This window comes from Gossypium hirsutum, chromosome A04 (assembly GCF_007990345.1).
Source record: "Gossypium hirsutum isolate 1008001.06 chromosome A04, Gossypium_hirsutum_v2.1, whole genome shotgun sequence".
In the NCBI taxonomy this organism is placed as follows: Eukaryota; Viridiplantae; Streptophyta; class Magnoliopsida; order Malvales; family Malvaceae; genus Gossypium; species Gossypium hirsutum.
Genome location: NC_053427.1, coordinates 8,153,949 through 8,178,511, shown reverse-complemented (window position 1 = coordinate 8,178,511; position 24,563 = coordinate 8,153,949). Strand labels below are relative to the sequence as shown.

Genomic DNA, 24,563 nt, shown 5'->3' with positions numbered 1-24,563 from the left:
TATTATCTTTTTACTAGTGTTATAAATTTTAGTCATTAATTATGTGTTTTTCACAAAAAATTTTGGAGATAAACCTGTTCACAAGCAGGGCTATTCACCCATATTTGAAAGTTGCCTGAAATATTGGAAGTTTGGACAAAAGTATAAGGCCTAAAATAGACTTGGTAAAAAAATTTTAACCCCGTTTAAAACATGATTGAGTTTAGGCTCCAACATTCAAAACTCGAGCTCAACTCATTTTTTATTTTGTAATATATTTTTTATTTTATTTTATATATTATGTAATTTATATAAAATTAAATTAAATATATAATGTTATAATGTTAATATTATAAAATATGTTATTTATGTTTAAATTTTAATAATAAAAAATATTAAATTAAACATAACATGCTTTTTAATAATTGAAAAATAATATGGATAAATTTAAAATAGGTTTGAGTTAGTTATTTTTAAATATAGTTGTGCTGGAACAAAATTTGAGGATTGTATTTCAAGTCGAGTTAAATTACGGCAAGTATAAGGTGAGCTAATATCACTATATAATTTAATCCAGCTCAACTCATGAACATCTTTATTTGAAGATTAAGGTTTTTTTTTTTTTTGTAAAGGTTAGAGTTCAGTTAGTTGATATTTATATAGATATATGTATGCATATTATCACTAGTTTATGTACAGATATTGATTGTGCCACATAGGGCTTTGTAGGAATGGTAATAATTGGTTTGGGCTTGACTATTCCATAGAATTAAGGATGTTTAAACGGTCAGTTCGGTTATTAATCAAATAGAATTACTATTAATTGAATTACTCGAAATATATAAATTTTAACTATTAATCGAATCAAATTTTTTTTCAAATACATTAACCGAACCGAAATATTTCTATTAATTCGATCAGTTAACCGAAATTTATTTATTTTTCTCTTTTTGTTAAAATAAGTATAAAACATATAAAAAATACATTGTTAATGTTCTTTTTTTTAATAGTTCAAAAATATATATTATATATAATATATATTATTTAATTCAATTAATATAAAAAAATAGTAGTTCAAAAAATACATTGCTAATATAAAAAGTATATTATATATAATATATATTATTTATTTTAATTAGATACCCGATTTCGAACCAAATTAACCAATAATCGAAATTTCAAAAAGTATTAATTGATCTCCGACAAAACTAAATTTCGACTACCAATCAATTAACCGAATTAAATCGATTCGATCGACTAATTCAAATTTAACCAAACTATAAACACCTCAACATAGAATTGTATACTTTTGTAAATGTGGAAGCTGTTTAATTAATTGAGTGGAATATCCCATTAAAATATTTAATTTCGAAGAAAAGAAAGTAAACATAAACTAATTTGCTAATATATTTATATAAAGTTTAAATAAATTTTGTAAAGTAAAAAATTATAAAAATAAACGATAAATTACATTCATTCTTTAATACATATAATTGATAATTTAACTTCGACAAAAAATAAAAAATAAATAAAAGACTAGATGAAAAAGAAGTGATTTTTCTTGGAGAGCTAAAAGAAATTATAATTAATAGTTGTTGGTTTATGTATCTATAAAAATATGCAATGTATATTTTTTTAACATTAATTTTAATATAGATTTTATTATATTTATTGATATAATGTTTAGAATTATTTGAGAATAATATATTTTAGCGTATTTAAATTTATATCTTTCTACACTGATAACAATATCAATACTAATTAAATTAAGACTCAATCGACATATATTTTTTAAAATAATAATAAATAGATGTAATTGTTTTTTTAAATATATATGATTGAATTAAAATAAAATATTACGTATTAAATTGTATATTAAATCAAAAATTAGTATGTAATTTTAATATTTATCTAATTAAAAAATAAATGTTAATAAAAAATGTTTTTTTATCAAAATATTAAAAACTCAGTCCGTCTCCCCGTTAATCTGTAAAACTAACCACAAAGCGTAAGAGCCCTCGAAAACCATCCTCTCCCTGTCACTCACGCCATCATTTTCGGTTAATTTACTTCCAGGAAAGCTGCTGCAAAAGCCATCTTGATGCTTCCAACATCCACCACCACCACCACCCCCCCCACCCCCAAACCCCCTTCTCCTTGTTTTCCAAACTCCACCACCGCCTCCCCTAAATCACCCAAACCCCCCTATCTCTCTGCCATCGACCGCAAACCCTCTTCCTCTTCTCTCCAATTCCAGCCTTATTTCTTCTTACCCAACCACGTCCGCTTATGGCTCCTCCTTTTCATCATCTCTCTCCAGATTATCATCCTTTTCATGGCTCGCACCCTCCATCTCTCCCATCGCCGCTCCCACTTCCCTTCCCATCCTCATCACCATCTCCTCCAAAACCCCCCTAACATTTCATCCACGTCGCCCTCTTCCTCTTTTTCACCGCCCCACAACTGCTCATTCCGTCGTATTTTCGTCTACAACTTGCCGGCTGTTTTCAACCAGGAGTTATTGGATAACTGCGTCGAGCTGGACCCTTGGCATTCACGTTGCAGGGCTTTATCCAACGACGGATTCGGGAGCAAAGCCACGGGATTGTCTGGCGTCATACCCGAGGATTTGGTTCCAGCATGGTACTGGACCGACCAGTTCGCCATGGAGATCATTTACCACAATCGCATTTTAAACTACAAGTGTCGTACGATGGAACCGGATTCCGCGACGGCGTTTTACATCCCGTTTTACGCAGGACTCGCCGTAGGGAAATACTTATGGTTTAAGTATAGATGGAAAGATCGTGATAGGTACTGCGAGATGATATTGAAATGGCTTCAAGAGCAGCCGCATTGGAACAGTTCCGGTGGGTGGGATCATTTCATAACAATGGGGCGCATCACATGGGATTTCCGGCGGACCAAAGACGAAGACTGGGGCTCCAAATGCATCTACTTGCCAGGCATGAGAAACATCACACGTCTTTTGATTGAACGAAACCCTTGGGACTATTTCGACGTCGCTGTGCCTTACCCCACCGGATTCCACCCCAGATCGGACTCCGACGTCTTAGAGTGGCAAGACTTCGTCCGTAACCGTAACCGCAAAACCCTTTTTTGTTTCGCCGGAGCGCCACGTGACACCATCAAGAATGATTTCAGAAGCTTGCTGTTGAGGCAATGCATGAACGTGTCGGGGTTATGCCGAGCCGTGGATTGTGCAGGCACCCGCTGCTCAAACGGAACTTCCCTGGTGCTGGAGGCGTTTTTGGATTCGGAGTTTTGCCTGCAGCCAAGAGGCGATAGCTTCACCCGCAGGTCAATATTTGATTGCATGGTAGCGGGTTCCATCCCGGTTTTCTTCTGGCATCGAACGGCATATCTTCAGTACCAATGGTTTCTACCCAGCGACCCCAAGAGTTACTCAGTTTTCATCCACCGCAACGAGGTGAAGAACGGGACATCAATCAAAAGCGTGCTTGAAAGTTACAGTAAAGAAGAGGTAAAGAAAATAAGGGAGAAAGTGATTGAGTATATTCCCAAACTAGTTTATGCGAAACCAAAAGAGGGTTTAGAGAGTATAAAGGATGCATTTGATGTTGCTATTGAAGGAGCATTGAAGAGAATTAAGGAGCAAAAGCAGTTTGGACACAAATGGAAATGATAAATTTGGAAGAGAATTGCTGCCATTGCCATGTCCTTGTATTTGTAATTTTGTATCCATATATAATAAAACCAACAATATATTAGAATTACTTTTATTGCAGGTCTAAATTGTTGGTTGGGGTTGGATATATGTCATAGGTTGTTCATGTAGCCTTTGCCCTTTTACTAAAGAATGAGAAGCATGAGACCCAGGGAGTGGGGAAGCATGTGTAATGACATGAGAGAGAGGGAAGGAGCTTTCACAAAACTGCGTCTCTTTGGATGTCAAACGGAGGTTATTTTAGGTAATTCAAAAGTAATCACCTAAATTATTTGAAATAAATAGTAAAATTGAGTTATGAAGATTAGAGGGCTAACATCACTAATTTTTTCTACTAAAAAATGATTTTTAGGGTTCTGGAGAACACCCGTATATTTTTTTCAAAAAAAATTGGGTGATAATACCCTAATGGCTGACATCCATTATCTAATAAAAAAAAAATGGGTGTTAGGTGCCGGCCAAGCTCAAATTCACCGGGATGGTAATATTGCAACAGGGGATGGTAATATTCCAATATTAACCCCTCTTTGTTTTGTTATCTTTTTTATTTCTCAAGCTTGATTACATATTTTATATTGTTTCTTTTATTGCTAAATTAGTGTTTCTTTTATTTTAAAAAATAACCTGTAATATATTTATAAATTTAGAAATATTTAAATGGTATTTAAAATTTTAATTTTAAATAGACTTAAAAATTTTAAATTCAGAAACTTGTAATATATTTATTAAAAAAAGTATCTTATAGGTTAAATTAATTTATAAAATTAAATTTTATATTTTATATACACATTATTTTTTTAAAATAAAAGAAACAATAACGTCACCATGTTTATTATAAATTGATGTATTTTATTTATTTAAATATGTATAATTAAATCAAAAATGAAATTTGTATATAGTTGCACTAAATTATTTAAATTATGTATAATACCTAAATTATCCCTATTTATTTGTTATATTACTTAAAATACTCCTTCGAAAATACAAAAACATTATGATAGCTAATTTAAAATTTATTCTCCACAACTAATGAAAATCATTTAAAATACTAAAACTAGATCTGTCTGAACAAACTATGTATTCTAAAGCAATCAAATACAACAAAAACTATGGAATGGAACATTACATGAAGAAGAAAAATACCCTAAAGAACCATGAAAAAGGAACTGAAATCGAATGAATGAAGGAAATCCCTGGAATGCTGTGATTTCTTCATCTTCAACGAAAGATCTCGAGAAAGATCACGGCGAGGAAAGCTTGTGCTTAATGAGGAAGTAAATTTGGACACTCGGAATCATCTAACAATTATGCAGAACAGCAGCCGTCTTTCTTCACAGCTGAAACATCATCCCGAGATCCGACATTGATGGTTTGTCCCTTGGGCAATGTTGTTTGATCATTCCCTCCTTCGAGCGCTTTTCGACTGATCACTTGATGTATTTGAGTTAGCACTTCAGTGAATGCATGCTCAACATTTGTAGATTCAAGGGCAGATGTTTCCATAAAGAAGGTGTTTTCACTCTCGGCAAAGGCCTTAGCATCGTCGGTGGTAACGGCAAACAAATGTCGCAGGTCGGCCTTGTTACCAATGAGCATAATCACGATGCTAGAATCTGTATGATCTCGTAGTTCCTTCAGCCATCTCTGAACATTCTCAAACGTGACCCGTCGAGTGACATCATAGACAAGCATGGCACCAACAGCTCCTCGGTAGTATGCACTTGTAATTGCCCGGTATCTAGAAAAGAATACAACAAGTAATCAACTCTCGGAAAGCTTATAAATCTCACACATGCATAGGTGAAACTGTATATCAGGCATTCATAACTCAAATGATCGTAGAAAATCATATATATTACCCTTTTACACCAATAACACTGCAAGCAGGGCAAGAACTAAAATCAGAATCTTGTATTGAGTTTTCATCATCAAAGAAAAGTACAATCAAGAACTGCAATTTTATGATTTACCCTTGACTAGTTCATCGCAACGAAAATATTCCATGATCAACCAAGCAATTTATAATAAAATGCAGCACAGCCGACCAGAAATTTAGGCCCCAAGACACTTGATTCCAAGGAGAGAACACAGAGTTTCCATTTCATGCTCTACACATACTCAATATAGATTTTTATTTATTAGAAAACGCATTAGGGCTGTCAATGTAGAAAATGAAGTACATTTCCAATACAAAATTCAAATCAATAGAATATATGATATTGTGAAACCTCACTTCAGTATATTTTCCCCAGAGAAACATCACTGAGAAAATGATCAATGCAACTCGAATGTTCTACTGAAAATATTGGAGTAAGCAACACAAGCCATCTTTTGGTGCTCATGCATGATACACAAAGTTAGAGTAGAAGAGATGCCCTCCGAACAAGCTTGTAATGTGTTCTTCATACAAGTCCTTCTAAAGGAAAGACAAAAGAATAAAATTATCCATAGACAAACAAATGATATCCTCTTCAATATACCTATATTCTAATGATGTTTACAAATACAGTTAATGATTCAACTATGAGTTTTAGGAAAAATGGGGTTTGTTACCACCTTTTGATTAATGGATCAAAGCTGCAACTTTTATCAATTAGACTCAAATGTCATGTTCTTTTCAATTCATCCATTAGTAAACCAACTCTGGGATTTTTGTATATAACCTACAACATACTATTTTGCACTTCAAATTGAATTTGCATCATGCTAAGTTTTCTTTCAAATACGTTTTTATCAGTATACCAATCTATAAAGGGAAAAAAAAAAGAAAAGGAAGAACTACTTTTCACCAAATAACCAAAATCCAAGTCCACTTGCTTGAACATTAAAAAGAAAAAGGAAATTCTGAATGCCCCTTATTCCAAAATTTTCTCGGCATCCAAACGGATAACTAAATTCCCAATACTCCCTTCACCAAACCAAGACAGTAATCTAGAAGGTTTAGTTCATGATTTAGCCCTTAAATTATACTCGTTTTAGTACTTTAGTATCTAAACATTTTTATCTATTTTGATACTTCAACTATCATTTTGTCACAATTTACCCAAGCATCTCTATGTCAGTAAATAAGAACGTGACATATAGCTAATGACATCATCCATTTGGGGGCCAAATTGAGATAAAATGATATTTTTGTACCAAAGTGGACAAAAAAGTTTAGGTTTCAAAATGAGAAAATAGGGATAATTCAAAAGAGAAATCAGGAATGAAGCTAATCTCGAACCACCACATTTTCCTCCAATACTTCAAATTTTCAGAAAAGAACATAGAAGAAAACAAACAAAATGAGAGTATAATTTTCCTACATTTTCTCAGCTACCAAAATTCCAAGCATTCTACCATCCCAATGCAGTTGCAGAAACTAGAAAACACCTCATTTTCCTCAAATCTATCAAATTCCAAAACCCCATTAACCTAAACAAAGCAATTGAGAAATAGCAGTAAATCATTAAAAAAAAAAAAGTTCAAAAAAATGTTACCTTTCTTGTCCAGCAGTGTCCCAAATCTGGGCCTTAACGATTTTATCATTGACCCGAATACTTCGGGTGGCAAATTCGACACCGATTGTGGATTTAGATTCAAGGCTAAACTCGTTTCTAGTAAATCTCGACAACAAATTGGATTTCCCGACGCCGGAATCTCCGACCAACACCACCTTAAACAAATAATCGTAGTCGTCATCCGCTCTATACGCTGCCATGTCGGGTTGCCGGGTCGGATTCTTTTACCGGAATTTTAATTATGAAGAAATTTTATAAAATAGCAGAGATTAGTGGCATTAAAGAGATTATTTATTTTTAAATATATATTAAAAGAATTTTTTTTAATTTTTTCTATTTGAATTGAGATTTTACAGTTTAAAAAAATAATTTCGTGATTTCGTTTATAAAATTAAAATTCACAATACGTTTTTAAAAGTAAATATATTAATAATTTTTAATAATATATTTAATTAAAATTAAATACAAATCAATTTATAAGAAAAAAAAACTCCAAAAAACTATATGCCTTCTATATATATTTGATTTTTTATTGTGGAATTTTTAATTTTTAATTTCGTAAGTGAAGTTAAAACATTAAATAATAATTAATATATGTGTTTAATTATTATATGAATATATATTTTTTGGATTTTCGAAAATTGAAATGTTTTATATTTGATATACATATATTTTTTAAAAAACAATGTACTAAACCTTAAGAAAAGGTAATAGAAAATTTTCTTTTTAATCACAATATTAATGTCTTTCTTCGATTAATAAATTTACCTTTCGAGATTTATATTTTTTTTAAAATTTATTTTAATTCTAAAAAATTTAAATCTAATCTCAATATTTACATGTAAGTTATAAGAGTTAAATTTATTATTATATTAATTAAATTAAATTTATTATTATATTAATTAAATTCATATAAAATTAAAATATAATATTAATGCAGTAACTAATTGTTGAATTTTAAAATTGACAGAAAAAAACATTTTACCAAATCTATTCACATGATTATATGCATTACCTTTATAAACTTGAGAATGATAATGTTTGTACATATAAATATAAACCCTCAAATATCATTATTTGAATTAACTTAATTTTGCAACTAATAGATTTAAATATCCATTTCTCCTAATTTTTTATTTTTCTATTTATTTTTTGATCAGGTGGTATAAGCTTGCACACAAATAATAATAATAATAATAAAAGGAACCAAATTAAATTTTATTTTTCTTGAAATCTCACATTTAGTCTGATGGAATTCACCATATGTGGTTTTAAGAATTTGCATAAATCCTTCTCACTGTGTTCCCTTAAATGAGTATAAACCTTTACAACATAATGACATTCTTCACCATACAGATGGGCTGCACAAGCTGCTTTGTATGTTACAAGCTCCAACATCCCTGTTCCAAAGCAACCAAAACTTCCAATTAATCCATCTTCCCAACCTAACTACAATCCACGGCAGTAATTCAAAGGGTGATAAAATGATAATGTCAACAGTTATCTCTATCAAACTGAGGTTGAAGCTTGTATGTGATCCGACATTGACAGTAAAGAATTAAGCAAAATGGTGCGTATGGATTGTATTGTTACATAATGGGAAATAAGAACGCACCTGAAGCGATTTCGGAGGCAAGCATCCGCTTGCCAAAATGACGTTTTAACCAACATCTGCAGCGTAATCTCCAAGCTCTTCTTGAGTTTACCTCGGTAAATATGCTTGGAATCCTTCTGTAATAAATAGAGCGATTTGCTTTTTGTTCACCTTCATTCCCAACGAGGCATACAGACAGTCGATCCTCTTCGTATTCATATAGTTTGAGGAAGCATGAAGCAAACTCCCTCCACGTTTCAGACTCTGGAAATGTAGCTTCCACATGCAAAGCAATCATCTCCACAAGGGATTCCAGACTATAATCACCTGAAAACAACTTTAAAATCAATGTTAAAAATGCACAAGCATCTACAACCAAGCAAGAAGGCAGTGAAAGCGGAACAAAAGACGATAAGAAAATTGATGGTGCATGGATGGTAGCCATGGATTACAATTAGGGATAGGATCGGCGCATAGAATTACCAAATAAAGCAAACACTGGTCTATCCATGCAAGATAATCTATAACAACCTTTTTGATGCATGCTGACAAGCCTTGCCAATGAGTGGCAGCATGTCGGATCCCTCTTCAAAACCTCCTCAAAACAATTACAGAGCCTGACAGAGTCATTAGAATAAAAGTACTCTAGAAGACTTGCCCTTAATCTGCAGAAAAGTAGCACATCAGTGTTTTATAAAGCCAACAAGATGATCAAGATTAGCACACTGCAAGCAAAATTAAATCTTCACCATGAAAATTTAGAAAATATTCCAAAAATTATGTGTTCCAGAGAGCAAATGAAACAAACACATTCAGGTATGACATAATCTCTATTCTCTAAGCATTTCTCTCCAGAATTAAGTCACAATAAATACCTTAACCATAACCATTAGGCAAGTCCTCTAGCCACTAATTTTTCATTTTACTTATTCTGTTTTTCTCAAGTAAACTGAATTACGCCAAAATCAAATATGGCATCTTCAGGGATTACATTTTCCAATTTGAATACACTTCTTAGCAAAACAGGAGAAAAACAAACTTATTTGGCAGATTAGTACCTAAAGGGAAAAGGCATGTTCGAAATGTTACAGAACTTTTCGACTTCACTTAGGGCCTCTTTCGCTTGACCTCCAATTAGCAATAACTGGAGTAAATTTGACAAAAAAAGCAAAAGAAAAAAGAAAAAAACCATGTTTGAATCAGTACAAATAAATACCTTTTGCTTTGTACTTTGACTAGTGCAAATCTGAATCTCTTTAAGAATATTAGATGCTTCAGCTTATGTTACAGATGTTCTGAATTAATCAAAAAGAAAAAAGTTGCAAGGAAGAAATAAAATTTACCTGTATCAAAGGAAGTAAGGCTGCAGACAAAGGGGGTTCACAGTGAAGAGCAAGCCGTAGATGCTTCAGAGCATCTTTATAATGATTATTAACCATTTGCCTATGCAAATAGACAAAGTTCTCACTAGAATATGGCAACTTTAAAGGCATCAACCATGACTCTAAACCCTCTGAAACAAGAAACATGACACATTTCAGTAAGGCCTTTAGATGTTAGAATGATGAAACAATATTAATAAACAAAGCCAAAAGATTTGTGATGAATAATTCGTAAGAAAATCATGAAAAGCATCCAAAAGATTCTTCATAACTGCAAAGATGTTAATTAGCCTGTCAAATCATCAAGCCATCTTATATTTTTCACGTATACAAAAAGTGAAGAATGGTACTATCATGACAGTCAAAGAAACATATAAGGAATTCAGAGCTTACCTAAGGCAGAGAAGACTGAAGGATCACATGTATAGCCACTATCATCATAGAAACCAACTTCATTTTCAGAAGAGTTTTGATTGGAGCCTAATGGCTCAATCTCTTGTACGAGAGGTGCAGCTCTCTGCAAGTTAACATTGTTCTGCACATGAACGACTCTTTGTTGGTTGCTACCAGCCACCAGACTTTCTCTTTTATCATTCATGACAGATGTCTCTGAACCACATTGAGAAGAAACAGCATCATGAGTATAAGCTGCATAATTTCCCTCTGAGTAAACAATTTCGTTGCCCATATTTGATCCTGAAGCGTCTGATTGCTGAGGGAGGTAATCCTGATCTGAATTTCTCAGTTTAACCTCTTCAGTGAGATTGGAATACCAAAGCTGACAGAATGTCAAGCCCATGACCAGGTTTGCCATTGGGTGACAGCTAAAGTTTTGTTCTTTCATCAAGCTGACGGAGGGAAATTTCATAAAAGTCACTCAAACACCAAATTCATCCATGTATTATATTTCAAAGACAATAAGCCTTTACATTCATATAACTATCATTACAGAACGTGAATATAAATGCATCAATAATGTTAATATGAAAAACTAAGAGATTAATTTTTGCAACCCAGCAGATTGAGCAATGATGCATAATGCCATATGTAACACAGCCAATAAAATTCTGTTCAAATGGTCATGGTATCAATTCCTTAAGTCTAACATTCCAAATAGACACCGTACAAGCGTAGTGAAAAAAAATTAATCACTTTGCAGCTAGATCTATCTGGTTGTGCAATATTATTCTTCCTTGCAGTGCTCTACAAATAAACCATAACTAATTTTTCCATACCTAAAACATAAGGTGCTAACATATGAAACCCTAATAACACCTAGAATAGCATGTATATTAGTAACAGCACCATCCCATCTCACATGGAGAAACTAAATCCTCGTGGTTGGCGCCAATGTCCCTTAAATACGAAATGTGATTTGTTCAAGAGCAAGCATACACCATTGCAGCCAACTTTTGCAAGATAGAGTCAGGAAGGGGGTTCTTTTGGCAACAAGATAGTTACTAGCTTCCTAATTTTGCGTGATGGAAACAATGCATGTAATGTACAATGATTGACAAGTGGGTGATCATAGACAAAGAAATAGGATACTTCTTCTAAATGCATCAACCCCAGGACAACTTTTTATACAAGAATGATACCTTAAAGTGGCTTGATGAGCCCAGCCAAGATTTCCATGTGTAAGGCAGAATAAAATGAACTCCAAATGAACTGCAATTTGCTCCTGTTCAACCACAAAAGATCTGTATTCAAACAGGAACCATACAAGCCAAATACATGTAGATATGTCAAAGTATACCTCTGTTTTCACAGTCTTGAACCTGATCCTGCTCATCCAAATCTCATAGATGTCCCTGATCCTTCTAATGTCAACATGATCCCCATCTATGTACTTAAGAAGCCTGATTGCAACCTAAAAACATCCCTTACAGACATCAGCAGTTTTTATATACACACGAAGGACTGCTTCAAGCCCTCTTGTACCAAATTTACAAATATTTTTGACATAAGTAGCCAATAAAAACATTGTATACGATAACATATACAACATTCTACTGAAAAAGGTGGCATACGCAAAAACTTGAGCTAGAAAACATCTTTAACACATTTAAGATAACAAAAAAAAAATAGAAAAAGTAATTCGATAAAGGTCTGTTGGTCACGGTCTACTAGAGTTTTCGTTTCCTTACAAGTTTCTATAAATTAAATGCTACACTCATTCTTATATCATAATGCATTTGTCACTAAAAAAAATTTAAAAACATAATGTGCTCCTTCAATTTCAAAGCATTTCATTGTTGTTCTACAAAGTGCGAGCCAGTAAAAGAAGTAAAAATTCCTCAAATATTACCAAGACCATAACTTTAACATAATAACAACCAAAATATAAAAGGCAGCCATACCGAGTACTTGAGGCGATTCAGATCAGCAGAAAAATCACGGGAAGTACCCTTAAGCAACAAGCGTAATACTCCACTAGCCTCGGCCCAATTATGTTTCTTTACAAGTCTTTCCAAAAGATAACAAAGTCTTTGCCGATTTTCCCAGCGAATATGGGCGTATTTCAGTGTTAGAAGATAAGAAGGCTTGGTTAATGATAATTTCAACCTTTTGTCTAGCTTTCGCTTATTTCTCTTGGGTTCTTCTAATCTACCCGTAAGTTTCTTCATTTTTGCTCTATAGGTCTTACAGAAACAACTCAAGGTTTTGTGATACGTTTTTAAACATAAATACGAGGGATGATCTTTCAAACATATAAAAACAAATTCGACCCGATATGTGTCCAGTCCTTCTGATACTGCTATTGGCTTTTGAAGAAGAAGAAGAAGAAGAAGTGGTGGTGGTGGCGGCGGCCGATCAGATGAAAGCACTGGAAAAGAGAAAAAAAAAACAAAGCTACGAGAGGGGGAAAAAAAAGGAAAACAGAAGAAGATGTCGCGGGAAAGAAAAGAAGAAATGAAACTAGGGCACGGGTGTATGGGCTTTTTAACCTAATATTGGGCTTTTAATTAGATAATAACACATTACCCCTAAAATTGGGCATCGTTAGTCTTCTTTGGTCCAATTTCTTTTAGTCTTTTTCTCATTTGAGTCTGCTAAATCAATTTAGGGTCTAGTTCAAAATTAGGTTTTATTTCTCCCAATTCCCCCAATTTTGTTGAGTGGATAACTATACCCTCCCCTTAAGAGGATTTTTAACCCCAAGGATCAAAATCCGAAAATTGAGCAAAATCCTCCCATGTTGCTTCTTTTGGTCCCAAATTTGGCCACTGGATCAATAGTTGCATGATGGCTCAATTGTGACTTTTCACGAGTACCGGTACCAAGGCAAGGTAATTTTTGGGTTGTCCGTCAGTTCCCATTTTCAGTAAGGGTGAGTTTGGATGGGCGGTGCGTTTACTTGTGGTTAGTGTAAAAACAGCGGTAGCAGTGAGATTAAATACTATAATGATACTATAGCGTCAGACAAAAAGTAAACTAAAAGCACCGCACCCATCCAAACTAAAGTCTCTGAAAGTTACTACCTTCTCTCCAATTGAGCCTATAGAACCGAAAAATCCTCCCATGTTGCTTCTTTTGGTCCCAAATTTGCCCACTGGATCAGTAGGTCTGTGATGGCTCAATTGTGACATTTCACGATTCGAGTAACTGGTAGCAAGGCAAGGTAAATCTTGGGTTGTCCGTCGGTTCCCCTTTCCAGTAAGTCTGTGCAAGTTACTCCCTTCTCTCCAATTTTCCCTTTCCAATAGACTGATGTGAAAGACAGGGTGGATCTCTGGAAGTTTCAGTTTATACGCTATTGACCCGATTTTGTCTTTCAACAAGGCAGGCTCTGTAATACCTGGCTGCTAGCTTTAGGTTCTTCCTTACGGCAACCGACTTTCGCTTGTACGATTGGAGTTTCAGGTACACGTTATTACCTATTTCTTGTCTGCATTTGCTTACAGGTATTCTTTTTATATTTTTCTAATATTTACCCACCTATTGGCAAGCACATGGGATGATATTTACCTTTCCTTTTTAACCCATGAATTATGTGAAGATTTTCCATTTGGTGATAATTATTTTATTTTTTGATTTTTATGGTTATTACTTTTTTTTTAATTCCTAGTACTGCCATTGTTATTTTCATCTCTTGGTTCAGTGCCATCATAGCATGTGCTTGTTATTAAAATTAGAAAATTCATTGCCATGCCTTTATTATCTTTTCCTCATCATCCATCTCTTTGCTCAATGTCATAATCCGTTTCTGTTGGAAGCCATCTGCTGTTGTCAGGTCTGTAGATACCCTTCTTTGCCATGTATGCCTAGAAGCTACTTACTTTATATTTACACCGGCTTCATGTCTGCTGTCGACATGACTAAGCGGACACATTTCGGTACAACCAAATCAGCTTTTATTTTTCTCTTTCTTCCTCCTTTCTCTCTTTATAAAATCCAATGGTCCCATTTTCCCCAACACAAAATCGTGGGTAAAAAAAATTTTATTAGTGGTTGCTTTGTGTTGGTGTCTTGGGTGGAAATTTTTTAGTGTGGAAATTGTAATAAATTCAAGATATATTTTTTTAATAATAATTTGTATATTATATGTTGATCTAGTAAATTATTATTAATATTTAAATTTAATATTATTGACAAATTTTATCTCGTATCTTATTAACGAGAACATTTGAGTATTTATAAATATTATTATTCTTCACGACATGACCTCGTTGTTTATGACTTGACCTCACTATTATTAGGATCGACATTTTGAATGAACTTAGATATGCTAGACATGCATTTCACTCTGGGTCCGCAAGCTCCCTTCACTGTCCTCTCGCCCGCGACCCAAAACCTACAAATTGGATCATATCTAATATTCGAGCTGGTGATCACTAACGTATAACAAATATTTAAGATTATTTGTAAAAATTTTGTTTTGTATTGGAGCTTTAGTGATAGATTGTTTTGTACTTTATGTTGAAATGATACAGTTAATCTTATATGTTATGTTAACAAATAATTTAAAATTAACATTTTAGTCTAGTCAACTTTTTTTCAAAAATTGAAGACTAAATTTAGATAAAAATAAATATCAAATTCATAAAAAAATATAAATATTAATTTATGATTGGGTGTTAATTAAATATCTTTACTCTTTTCTACTCTTTTTTATTTCTTTTTTTTTATTTCTTTTCTTTTTTATTATTTCTTTTTATTTTCATCTCTCTTAGTTCAGTGCCATCATAAATCTCATAGCATGTGGTTGTTGTTAATAGGTGGGTTAAAATTAGAAATATCATTGCCATGCTTTTTTTTTTAAATACAAAAATGGGTAAAGTTCAAACAACAAATACGATTAAAGCGACTCAAATTAAAACCATACTTGAAGCGATGAATATCTTAACTTATATATAATAATATATAAAAAGGTCGATTATGTTCGCAAAATACTTAAATCAAACATTAAGATATTTGACTTTAATTTGATCGTTAATTCAAACTATTTGAACACCAGCTCGATTGATAATTATCAAATCGAATTTGATTTTTTTTTATTTCAAATTTGAATGCCTTAATTCATTACGAATATCCAAATATGAATATAGAAATACAACTCTCTAACACCCTTCAAAATATATAAGATTATTGGAAAAAAGTGAACGATCCTACTTTTACATCTGTATCATATAATATAACCATACATTTAATCCTTTGCGTAATATTTATAGCGAATGTTTTTTTATAAGGTTCAAATATGGTAAAAGCTTTTTGTATTGCATCCAGTCTAGAGCTGATTATGGGTCGGGCGGCTCGGTCTGGTCCGAAAGCCCGCCCGAAAAATAGGAGGGTTTGGTTAAAAATATAGGCCCGAAAAATAGGCTTTGGCAAAAAAACGAGGCCCGTTTAGAAAATAGGTCGGGCCTTGAGTAAGAGTTTTTTGGCCCTGGCTCGGCCCAAATTATATATTAATATATTTTTTTTATTTTATTTTTAATCATTTTAAATTTTTAATATAACCATTTTTATTATATTGTCAATTTGTATATTATTTTAAGAATTGTTTTAGCATCATTTTTATTTGTTTTAATATTTGTTTTTATGTTTTTAAATATATTTGATTTATTATATTTTTAAATTTTTTTATTTAATGAAATAAGCAAAAAAAATTAATATGGGACGAGCCAGGCTCGGGCTTAGCAATTTTATTTCGGGCCGGGTTTGGACAAATTTTTAAGCTCATATTTCGGGCTGGGCCCGAGCCCAGGCCTAGTATATGGGCCTAAAATTTTGTCTGGGCTCGGCCCGGCTCGGCCCATGATCACCTCTAGCATCCACCCAAGCAGGGGTGTAGCTAGGATGCTTTGCAGGCTCAGTCCCTTAAAATAGAAATTTTTCTATTTAAGTTTTTAAAATTTTAAATTAGTAAAGGTAAAATTATACTTTAGTCTCCTTTAAAAATGATAAAAATTTGATTTAATCATTTAAAAATTATAAAAATATATGTTATTAAAATAACGAAATTGTATTTTTACGATTGTAAAAATTATAATTTAATTTCATCCATTAAAAAATTGTTGCCTTTTGCACCCAATGACTTTAAATTTATTTAGTATTGCATCTAAAAAGCACTTCAGAGACAAAAAAAAAACTTTTAGAACAAAAGTATTCCTAAATAAGTTGCTTTTTTAGTGAGAAAATGTTTTTCCCAAGTCAAAAATTGGCCCAAAAGTATTTTTTTAAAAAGATGAAAATTTTAACTTCTCTCCAAAAGTGGTTTTGTTATAAGCATACCTAAACTAGGCATTCATCTACTAATAATTCACTTTTCAATAATGTTGTTTACTCGTAATTGTATTTATTGTTGTAATTGATAAGTGAAAATTTTAATATGGTGGTAGTGGTAGTGGTAGTGGTAACAACTAGATAAGTGATGTGTACGAAGTTGCTTATTTATACATAAGAAGAGTTTTAGCTTCACGAGCAACAAGTTTTCTATTTATGCTATCTTCCAGCTAAACCATAAATTTACCTTCTTTTTTTCTTTTGGATGGAATAGCTTTGTAAATTGTAATGTAACTATAGAATAGAAGGAAATGAATAAAGTAAAGGTATAATTATAATTTTTGTCCTAAATTTTTTTTCTTCACCCCTGGACCCAAGGATTTCATCTACTAATAGTTCATTTTTCAGTAATGTTGTTTACTCGTGATTACATTTATTGTTGTCATTGAGAAGTGAAAATTTTAATACGGTAGCATTGGTAGTAACTAGAGGAGCATATGTACGAAGCTATTTATCTATACATAAGGAGAGTTTTAGCTTCACGAGTAACAAGTTTTCTAATTATGTTATCTTCCAGCTCAACCACAAATTTACTCTTTTTTCTTTTATGAAATAGCTTTGTAAATTGTAATGTAATTATAGAATATCATAGGAGAAGAAAATGAATTAATTAAAGGTTTAACTATAATTCTAGCCCTAAAAAATGTTTTTTCTTCACCCTTAGACCCAAAGGACTTTATCTACTAAAAGTTCATTTTTAAGTAATGTTGTTGACTCATAATTGTATTTATTGTGGTAATTGAGGAGTGAAAAGATTAATATGGTCACAGTGGCAATAATTAGAGAAGTGATGTGTACGAAGTTACTTATCTATACATGGGTAGAGTTTTCTATTTATATTATCTTCAAACTCAATCACAAATTTACTCTCTCTTTTTTAAAGGTAGACTAAATTTAGCAAAAAATAATTAAATATTCAATTAATAAAAAATTATAAATATTAATTGTTTAATTTATAATTGGGTGTTAATTAAATCTCCTTATTCTTTTTTATATGTTTCTAATTTTAACCAAATCTCCTTACACTTTTTATATGTTTCTAATTTTAACCTGCCTATTAGCAAGCACATGGGATGATATTTATAGAGTAGGCTTTCTTTCCTTTTAACCCATGAATTATATGAAGATTTTCCATTTGGTGATAGTTATTTTTATTTTTTGAAAGAATAGTTATTATTATTAATTGTTATGGTAATTACTTTTTATTTTTTTATTTCTAGTACTGCCATTGTTATTTTCATCTTAGTTTAGTTTCATCATAAATATCATAGCATGTGCTTGTTGTTAATAGGTGGGCTAAAATTAGAAGTATCATTGCCATGCCTTTTCTTAAAAAAAAAGTTACAAAAAGAGGTAAAACCCAAACAATAAACATGATTAATGTGAGTCAAATACAAGTCACGACTTGGGTGGTGAACATTTTAATTTATATATAAGAATATATAAAAAAAGTCCATTTTATAAAAATATATAAAAGGTTGATTATGCTCGCAAGATACTTAAATTAAACTTTAAAATGTTTGACTTTAATTTAATCGCTAATTCAAACTATTTAAACTCAAGCTCGGTTGATAATTATCAAATCAAATTTTTTTTTTCATTTCAATTTTGAATAACTTGCAAACTCAAGTATTACACCCTGAATTCATGACGAATATAAAAATATGAATGCAGAAATACGGCTCTCTAACACCCTTCAAAATATTTAAGAATTTTGGAAAACAAGTGAAGGATCCTACTTTTACTTCTATATCATGTAACATAAACATACATTTAATCCTCTGCGTAATATTTATAGCAAAAGTTTTTTTTGAAGGTTCAAATATGGTAAAAGCTTTTTGTATTGCATCCACCCAAACAATGGCGTAGCTAAGGTGCCTCGCAGGTACAACCTCCTAAAATGAATTTTTTTTTAAATTAGTAAAAGTAAAACTGTACTTTGGTCCCCTTTAAAAATGATAAAAATTTGATTGAATCTTTAAAAACTATAAAAATACAGGCTATTAAAATGATGAAATTATATTTTTACTATCGTAAAAATTATAATTTAATTTTATCGCCTAAAAAATTTTTTTTGGCTTCTACATCCAAGGACTTTGGGTCTGTTTAGTATTGCATCTAAGAAACACTTCGAGGACAAAAAACACTTTTAGAACAAAGACATTCCTAAATAAGTTGCTTTTTTGAGAGAGAAAATGCATTTCTCAAGCCAAAAATTGACCCAAAAGTGTATTTTTTAAAAGATAAAAAATTTACCTTCTCCCCAAAAGTATTTTTGTGATAGGCATTCATCTAGTAATAGTTCACTTTTCAATAATGTTGTTTACTCATAATTGTATTTAGTGTTGTAATTGAGGGATGAAAAAAATAATATAGTGACAGTGGCAGCAACTAGAGAAGTGATGTGTACGAAGTTGCTTATCTATACATAGGGAGAGTTTTCGCTTCACGGACAACAAGTTTTCTATTTATGCTATCTTCCAGCTCAACCACAAACTTACTTCTTATTTTGGATGGAATAGCTTTGTAAATTGTAATGTAATTATAGAATTGCATATGAGAGAAAATGAATTAATTAAAGGTATAATGATAATTTTAACCCTAAAATTATTTTTTGCTTCGCTTCTAGGCCTAAGGACTTCATCTACTAATAGTTCACTTTTCAGTAATGTTTTTTACTCATAGTTGTATTTATTGTTTAATTGATGAGTGAAAAAATTTAATTCAGTGGCAGTGGCAACAATTAGAGAAGTGATGTGTACGAAGTTGCTTATCTATACATAAGGAGTGTTTTAGCTTCATGAGCAACAAGTTTTCTATTTATGCTCTCTTTCGGCTCAACCACAAATTTACTTCTTCTTTTTTATTGGATGGAATGGCTTGGTAAATTGTAATATAATTATGGAATTGCATAGGACATGAAAAGGAATTAATTAAAGGTTGATTATGCTCGCAATATACTTAATTCAAACATTAATATGTTTTATTTTATTTTAATCATTAATTCAAATTATTTGAATACTAGCTCGATTAATAGTTATTAAATTGAATTTGATTTTTTTTCTATTTCAAATTTGAATAACTTTTTGAATTCAAGTATTACACCCTTAATTCACGATGAATATCCAAATATAAATGTAGAAATACCGACTCTCTAACACCCTTCAAAATATGTAAGAATATTGAAAAAAAATGAATGATCTTAGATTTACATCCACATTATGTAACATAGACATTCATTTAATCCTCTGCATATATAATATTTATAGCAACACCTTTTTTGTTTTAGAGGTTCAAATATGGTAAAAGCTTTTTGTATTGCATTGCATCCACCCGAGCGGGGTGTAGCTAGGGGGCTCACAGAGTCCAATCTCCTTAAAATGAAAAATTTTCAATTTAAGTTTTTGAAACTTTAAATTAATAAATGTAAAATTACACTTTGAGCCCCCTTAAAATGATACAAATTTAATTTAATCATTTAAATATTATAAAAATGTAAGCTATTAAAATAGTAAAATTACATTTTTACTATCTTAAAAGTTAAAATTTAATTTCTTCCCCTAAAAGAATTTTTTAGCTTCACCCTTCCCACCCAAGGACTTCATCTACTAATAGTTCACTTTTCAGTAATGCTGTTTACTCATAATTGTATTTATTGTTGTAAATGAAGAGTGAAAAGATTAATATGGTAGTGCTGACAGCAACTAAAGAAGTGATGCGTACGAAGTTACTTACCTATACATAGTGAGAGTTTTAGGCTCATGGGCAAAAAGTTTTTTTATTTATGTTATCTTTAGGTCAACCACAAATTTACTTCTTTTTGTTTTGGATGGAATAGCTTTGTAATTTGTAATGTAATTATAGAGTTGCATAGGAGAAGAAAAGGAATTAATTAAACGTATAATGATAATTTTAGCTCTTAATGTTTACATTTTTATTAAATTTGACCATTTTTTAATCTAAATTTAACTATTAACCTTTAAAAAATAATTAAATTATCATTATTCTAATAGAAATGTTGATTAAAACATTATTTTTTTAAGATATGACACAAATTGTCTTATACGCCATGTCAAAAACTGATTCAAAATTATAAAAATATTAAAAATATATAAAAATAAAAATATATCATGAAGTACACATGAATTGCCATGGGACCTGCCATGTTTAAGATTTAACATTTTAACCAGTACTTTTATTAAAAATTAGAAATTCAAAAATTTTAAAAGGTTAATAGTCAAAGGTTGTCGATTGAGTTTTAGCTCAATTGGCATGATTATTGTTATCAATGTAGGAGGGTGTAGGTTTGAATATATTAAAGCGCATTATCCTCCTATTTATGGATTAGGGAAGAACTATAAGGATGATATTAACCTTTCCTTTTTTAACCCAATTTTCCATTCGGTAATAATTATTTTTATTTTTTGAAAGATAATGATTGTTATGGTAATTATTATTTTTATTTTTTTAATACATTTTTTTAATTGTAAAAAAGATGATAAAACCCTAATAATAATAATAATATGAATAACGTAACTTAAATTTAGATCATATCTGAAACAATAAATACTCTATCCATTAAGTCAATATTCCGGACTCTACTTTTGTTATTTTCATCTTTTGGTTCAGTGCCATCATAAATATCATAGCATGTGCTTCTTGTTAAAATTGGAAACATCGTTGCCATGCCTTTATTTTATGCGACCCTTGTTAACCATTTTAAATATTATTTAATCACCAAACTAGTTTGCTATCTTTGCTTGGTTTCGGGTAAATTGATGGCCACTTTAACCTACATATCTTAAATTTATATTTAAAATAATCCCTTTTATTAAAAAAAATTAAACATTTTCTCAAATTAAATGAGAATTTGTTTAAAAAAATGGCTTCCAAAAATATCTTAAACTTAAAAAAAAAGTTCCTATCTCTTTTTTTTTCACTCATTTTAGTATTTAAACTTTCAAAATGTATTAAAAAGGCTCTCAAACTTTTTCAAAAAAAGCAATTAAACCACTACTTCTTTTTTGCACTCAATTGAATACTTGAACTTTCAAAATGAATGAAAAAAACCTTAAATTTTTTTCAAAAAAAGCAATTAAGCCCCTACTTTTATTAAAAATTAAAATCAATAAAAGCTATAAATATTATTAAATTTTAATAAATATTAAATATTAAAAAATGTATTAAAAATAGAAAAAATATAAAAATCTTAAAAAATATTAAATATATAGAAATATAAAAAATTATACAATTCTATAAAGTCGTAAGAAAATTATACAATACGTAAAGAAATATAAATTTTATAAAAATTATTGTACCAAAAGAAGTATTTCATAATTTTTCTATAACTTTTATTGATTTTTATTTTATTATTATTTTTCGTCACATGTCACGCTGTGTTGCAATAGTTTATGACTTTAATTGACAAAAACTAGGGGTCATTAACTTTAATGATCAATAGTTAAAGTTAATTGTTAAAGGGATTTTTTAATGCATTTTATAATTTTTTATGATTATTATAAAATTTTACAATTTTATAATTATTTACAATTTTTATAAAAATAATTTGAATAAAATTTTAATTTTTTATTAAAATTTAATATTTTTTCTAAAATTTAATATTTTTATATATTTTTTAATTTTTTAATAAGAGTAGGACCTTAGTTGCTTTTTTGGAAAATTTTGAGGGTATTTTTTATGTATTTTGAAAGTTCAAGTACCCAATTTAGTGAAAAAAAAACAATGGATTAATTGCTTTTTTTTAAGAAATTTGAAGGCTTTTTTTATGCATTTTAAAAGTTCAAGTACTCAATTGAGTGCAAAAAAAGAAGAAGATAGGTTTAATTCCTTTTTCTGAAAAAGTTTGAGGGCTTTTTACACCATTAAGCCAAAAAAATTTTAAGCAATTCTTAAAAAATTACCTTTCTAATTTATCAAGCTGAAATAGATTTTTTTTATGTTAAAAAAAGTGTTTTTTAGAGAATTTAAGTCATTATCTTAATCATAAATAGCTAAGGTTATTAACTATTTGGGCTAACTAATATCATTGTAAAATTAGATGAAAAAACTATATCTAATTAAAATATAAAGATTAAATCTCAAATGTAATTGTAATAGAAGGAGCAAAATTGCAATCTTACCATTATCTTATAATGACTAAAGAAGAAAAAAAATGGTGTCATTAGTTAATTTCAATAAATAGTACCTTTAATGATTAAAAAAAACACTTATTCTAACTCATAATTCCAAAATAATTTTTTATTAGAATGGTAAATTATTTTTAAAAAATCACAATGATAATTTAATCAAAATAATTATCCTATTAACAAAAAACATTATAAAAAATATAGGGATGAATCTCAAAATTATACATGAACTTTAATTCAACGAGCAATTTGATACGTGAACTTTAATTTAGTGCAATGATGCACATGAAACTTTGATCATAGTTCAAATGTATAGATAAAATTTTAACTTTGGTTCAATCTTACAGATTTTAAAAAACAAATACATCAATTTATTTACATTGGATAAATATAATTATTTTTATATGCAATATATAAATATAAAAAGGTACTATATCAATAATTATATTAATAATTTCTGAAAATTTGATCAAATCATAAATTTATATATATAATTAAACAAAATTAAAATTCAAGTATGAAATTACATAGTAATTAAAAATATTAAATTTTTTCATAATCCTCTTCAATTTTTCCCCTATTCTCCGAAAAACCTAATGCTCGTAAACTTTTTCTCTTCACTAGATTGTTGTCGCCATCGACTTTATCATCACCGTTGGATTCTGACATTCTCTCTTGCAAACTGCACCACCCCATCTTTCATTTGAAGAAAATAGTAAAAGTTATTATTGAATAAAAAATCACGAGAAAGTGTTTTCATTGTAACGCTAAGGTGGACAATACCTTAAAACTAGAAAAGGGGAAAATCACAATTTATCTTCAAAGAATTGAGCTCTCCTTGACGATCCTCGTGATAACAAAAGAAACATTCTCTTCTCTTTTCTTTTTCTTTTTCTTTTTTTAAATGAAAGAAAACTGGGTTGTATTAATAAAATAAACAGAATCCTAAAACAAAATCAGCCCGTTTGGCTCTGAAAAGGCAACCCAGCATTAATGAGCTGTTATTTCCTATAAGTATTTACAGCTCCAGGAGAAGAACAAAAGAATAGTAACCATTAAGCTTTCTTCTCCAAATCATAAACCTGTTGGAATCTTCACCCCCATACCCGATCAATTTCTGCCTCTGTGACTCCCTCATCACCTGGTCCGTGAGTAAGGTAAGTCTTTCCTGCCATTTTTAAGCCTTTTGATGTCAAATCATGCCCTTGTTCGTTTGCTTTTCTTCGTACATAAAGGAACTTACTTTCATAGAACATCTTGCACATTTCTTGAATGTCTTGAATGTATGCGCTAATTACCGACTTGTCTATTCTCTTAGTTTGAGCTTTTTTTATCACTGTCAAAGAATCCCCTTCAATATTCACAAACTTTAATCCCAGATCCCTTCCTAAGATAACCGCCTGTAAACATGCAACGGCCTCAGCTGCAAACCCCGTAGGTATATTCTCATGATTTATGGTTTTTGTG

At 30.6% G+C, this 24,563-nt stretch overlaps 3 protein-coding genes across 4 annotated transcripts; 1 reads left to right on the top strand and 2 right to left on the bottom strand.

Annotated features, from left to right (window-relative positions):
* Window positions 1-1,612: 1,612 nt before the first annotated feature.
* LOC121227915 (xyloglucan galactosyltransferase XLT2) lies at window positions 1,613-3,737 on the top strand. Its single transcript, XM_041110859.1, has one exon. The coding sequence runs from the start codon at window positions 2,081-2,083 to the stop codon at window positions 3,644-3,646; it is 1,566 nt and encodes a 521-aa protein (XP_040966793.1). The 5' UTR covers window positions 1,613-2,080; the 3' UTR covers window positions 3,647-3,737.
* A 934-nt stretch (window positions 3,738-4,671) lies between these two features.
* LOC107948743 (ras-related protein RABA1f) lies at window positions 4,672-7,468 on the bottom strand. Its single transcript, XM_016883375.2, has 2 exons — window positions 7,168-7,468; window positions 4,672-5,426 (listed from the first exon to the last, which is right to left on the bottom strand). Exons 1-2 carry the CDS (start codon window positions 7,386-7,388, stop codon window positions 4,994-4,996), a joined length of 654 nt encoding a protein of 217 aa, XP_016738864.2. The 5' UTR covers window positions 7,389-7,468; the 3' UTR covers window positions 4,672-4,993.
* Window positions 7,469-8,385: 917 nt separating this feature from the next.
* LOC107948744 (uncharacterized) lies at window positions 8,386-13,074 on the bottom strand. 2 transcript variants are annotated; one of them, XM_016883376.2, is made up of 9 exons: window positions 12,525-13,074; window positions 11,921-12,034; window positions 11,763-11,845; window positions 10,558-11,012; window positions 10,126-10,295; window positions 9,841-9,926; window positions 9,266-9,447; window positions 8,804-9,109; window positions 8,386-8,588 (listed from the first exon to the last, which is right to left on the bottom strand). In XM_016883376.2, the coding sequence occupies exons 1-9, from the start codon at window positions 12,789-12,791 to the stop codon at window positions 8,407-8,409; spliced, it is 1,845 nt and encodes a 614-aa protein (XP_016738865.2). In that variant the 5' UTR covers window positions 12,792-13,074; the 3' UTR covers window positions 8,386-8,406. The 2 variants fall into 2 exon arrangements, with proteins under 2 accessions (XP_016738865.2, XP_016738866.2); XM_016883377.2 differs by having other exon boundaries at window positions 9,314-9,447.
* Between the last annotated feature and the right edge of the window lie 11,489 nt (window positions 13,075-24,563).

Coding starts and splice junctions, on each gene's coding strand:
- LOC107948743 (XM_016883375.2), bottom strand. CDS start 7,388: ATGGCAGCGTATAGAGCGGATGACGACTACGATTATTTGTTTAAGGTG. Junction 5,427..7,167: donor GACACTGCTGGACAAGAAAG/GTAACATTTTTT, acceptor ATTCTTTTCTAG/ATACCGGGCAATTACAAGTG.
- LOC121227915 (XM_041110859.1), top strand. CDS start 2,081: ATGCTTCCAACATCCACCACCACCACCACCCCCCCCACCCCCAAACCC.
- LOC107948744 (XM_016883376.2), bottom strand. CDS start 12,791: ATGAAGAAACTTACGGGTAGATTAGAAGAACCCAAGAGAAATAAGCGA. Junction 11,846..11,920: donor TCAAGACTGTGAAAACAGAG/GTATACTTTGAC, acceptor GTGGTTGAACAG/GAGCAAATTGCAGTTCATTT. Junction 11,013..11,762: donor GCTCATCAAGCCACTTTAAG/GTATCATTCTTG, acceptor TCCCTCCGTCAG/CTTGATGAAAGAACAAAACT.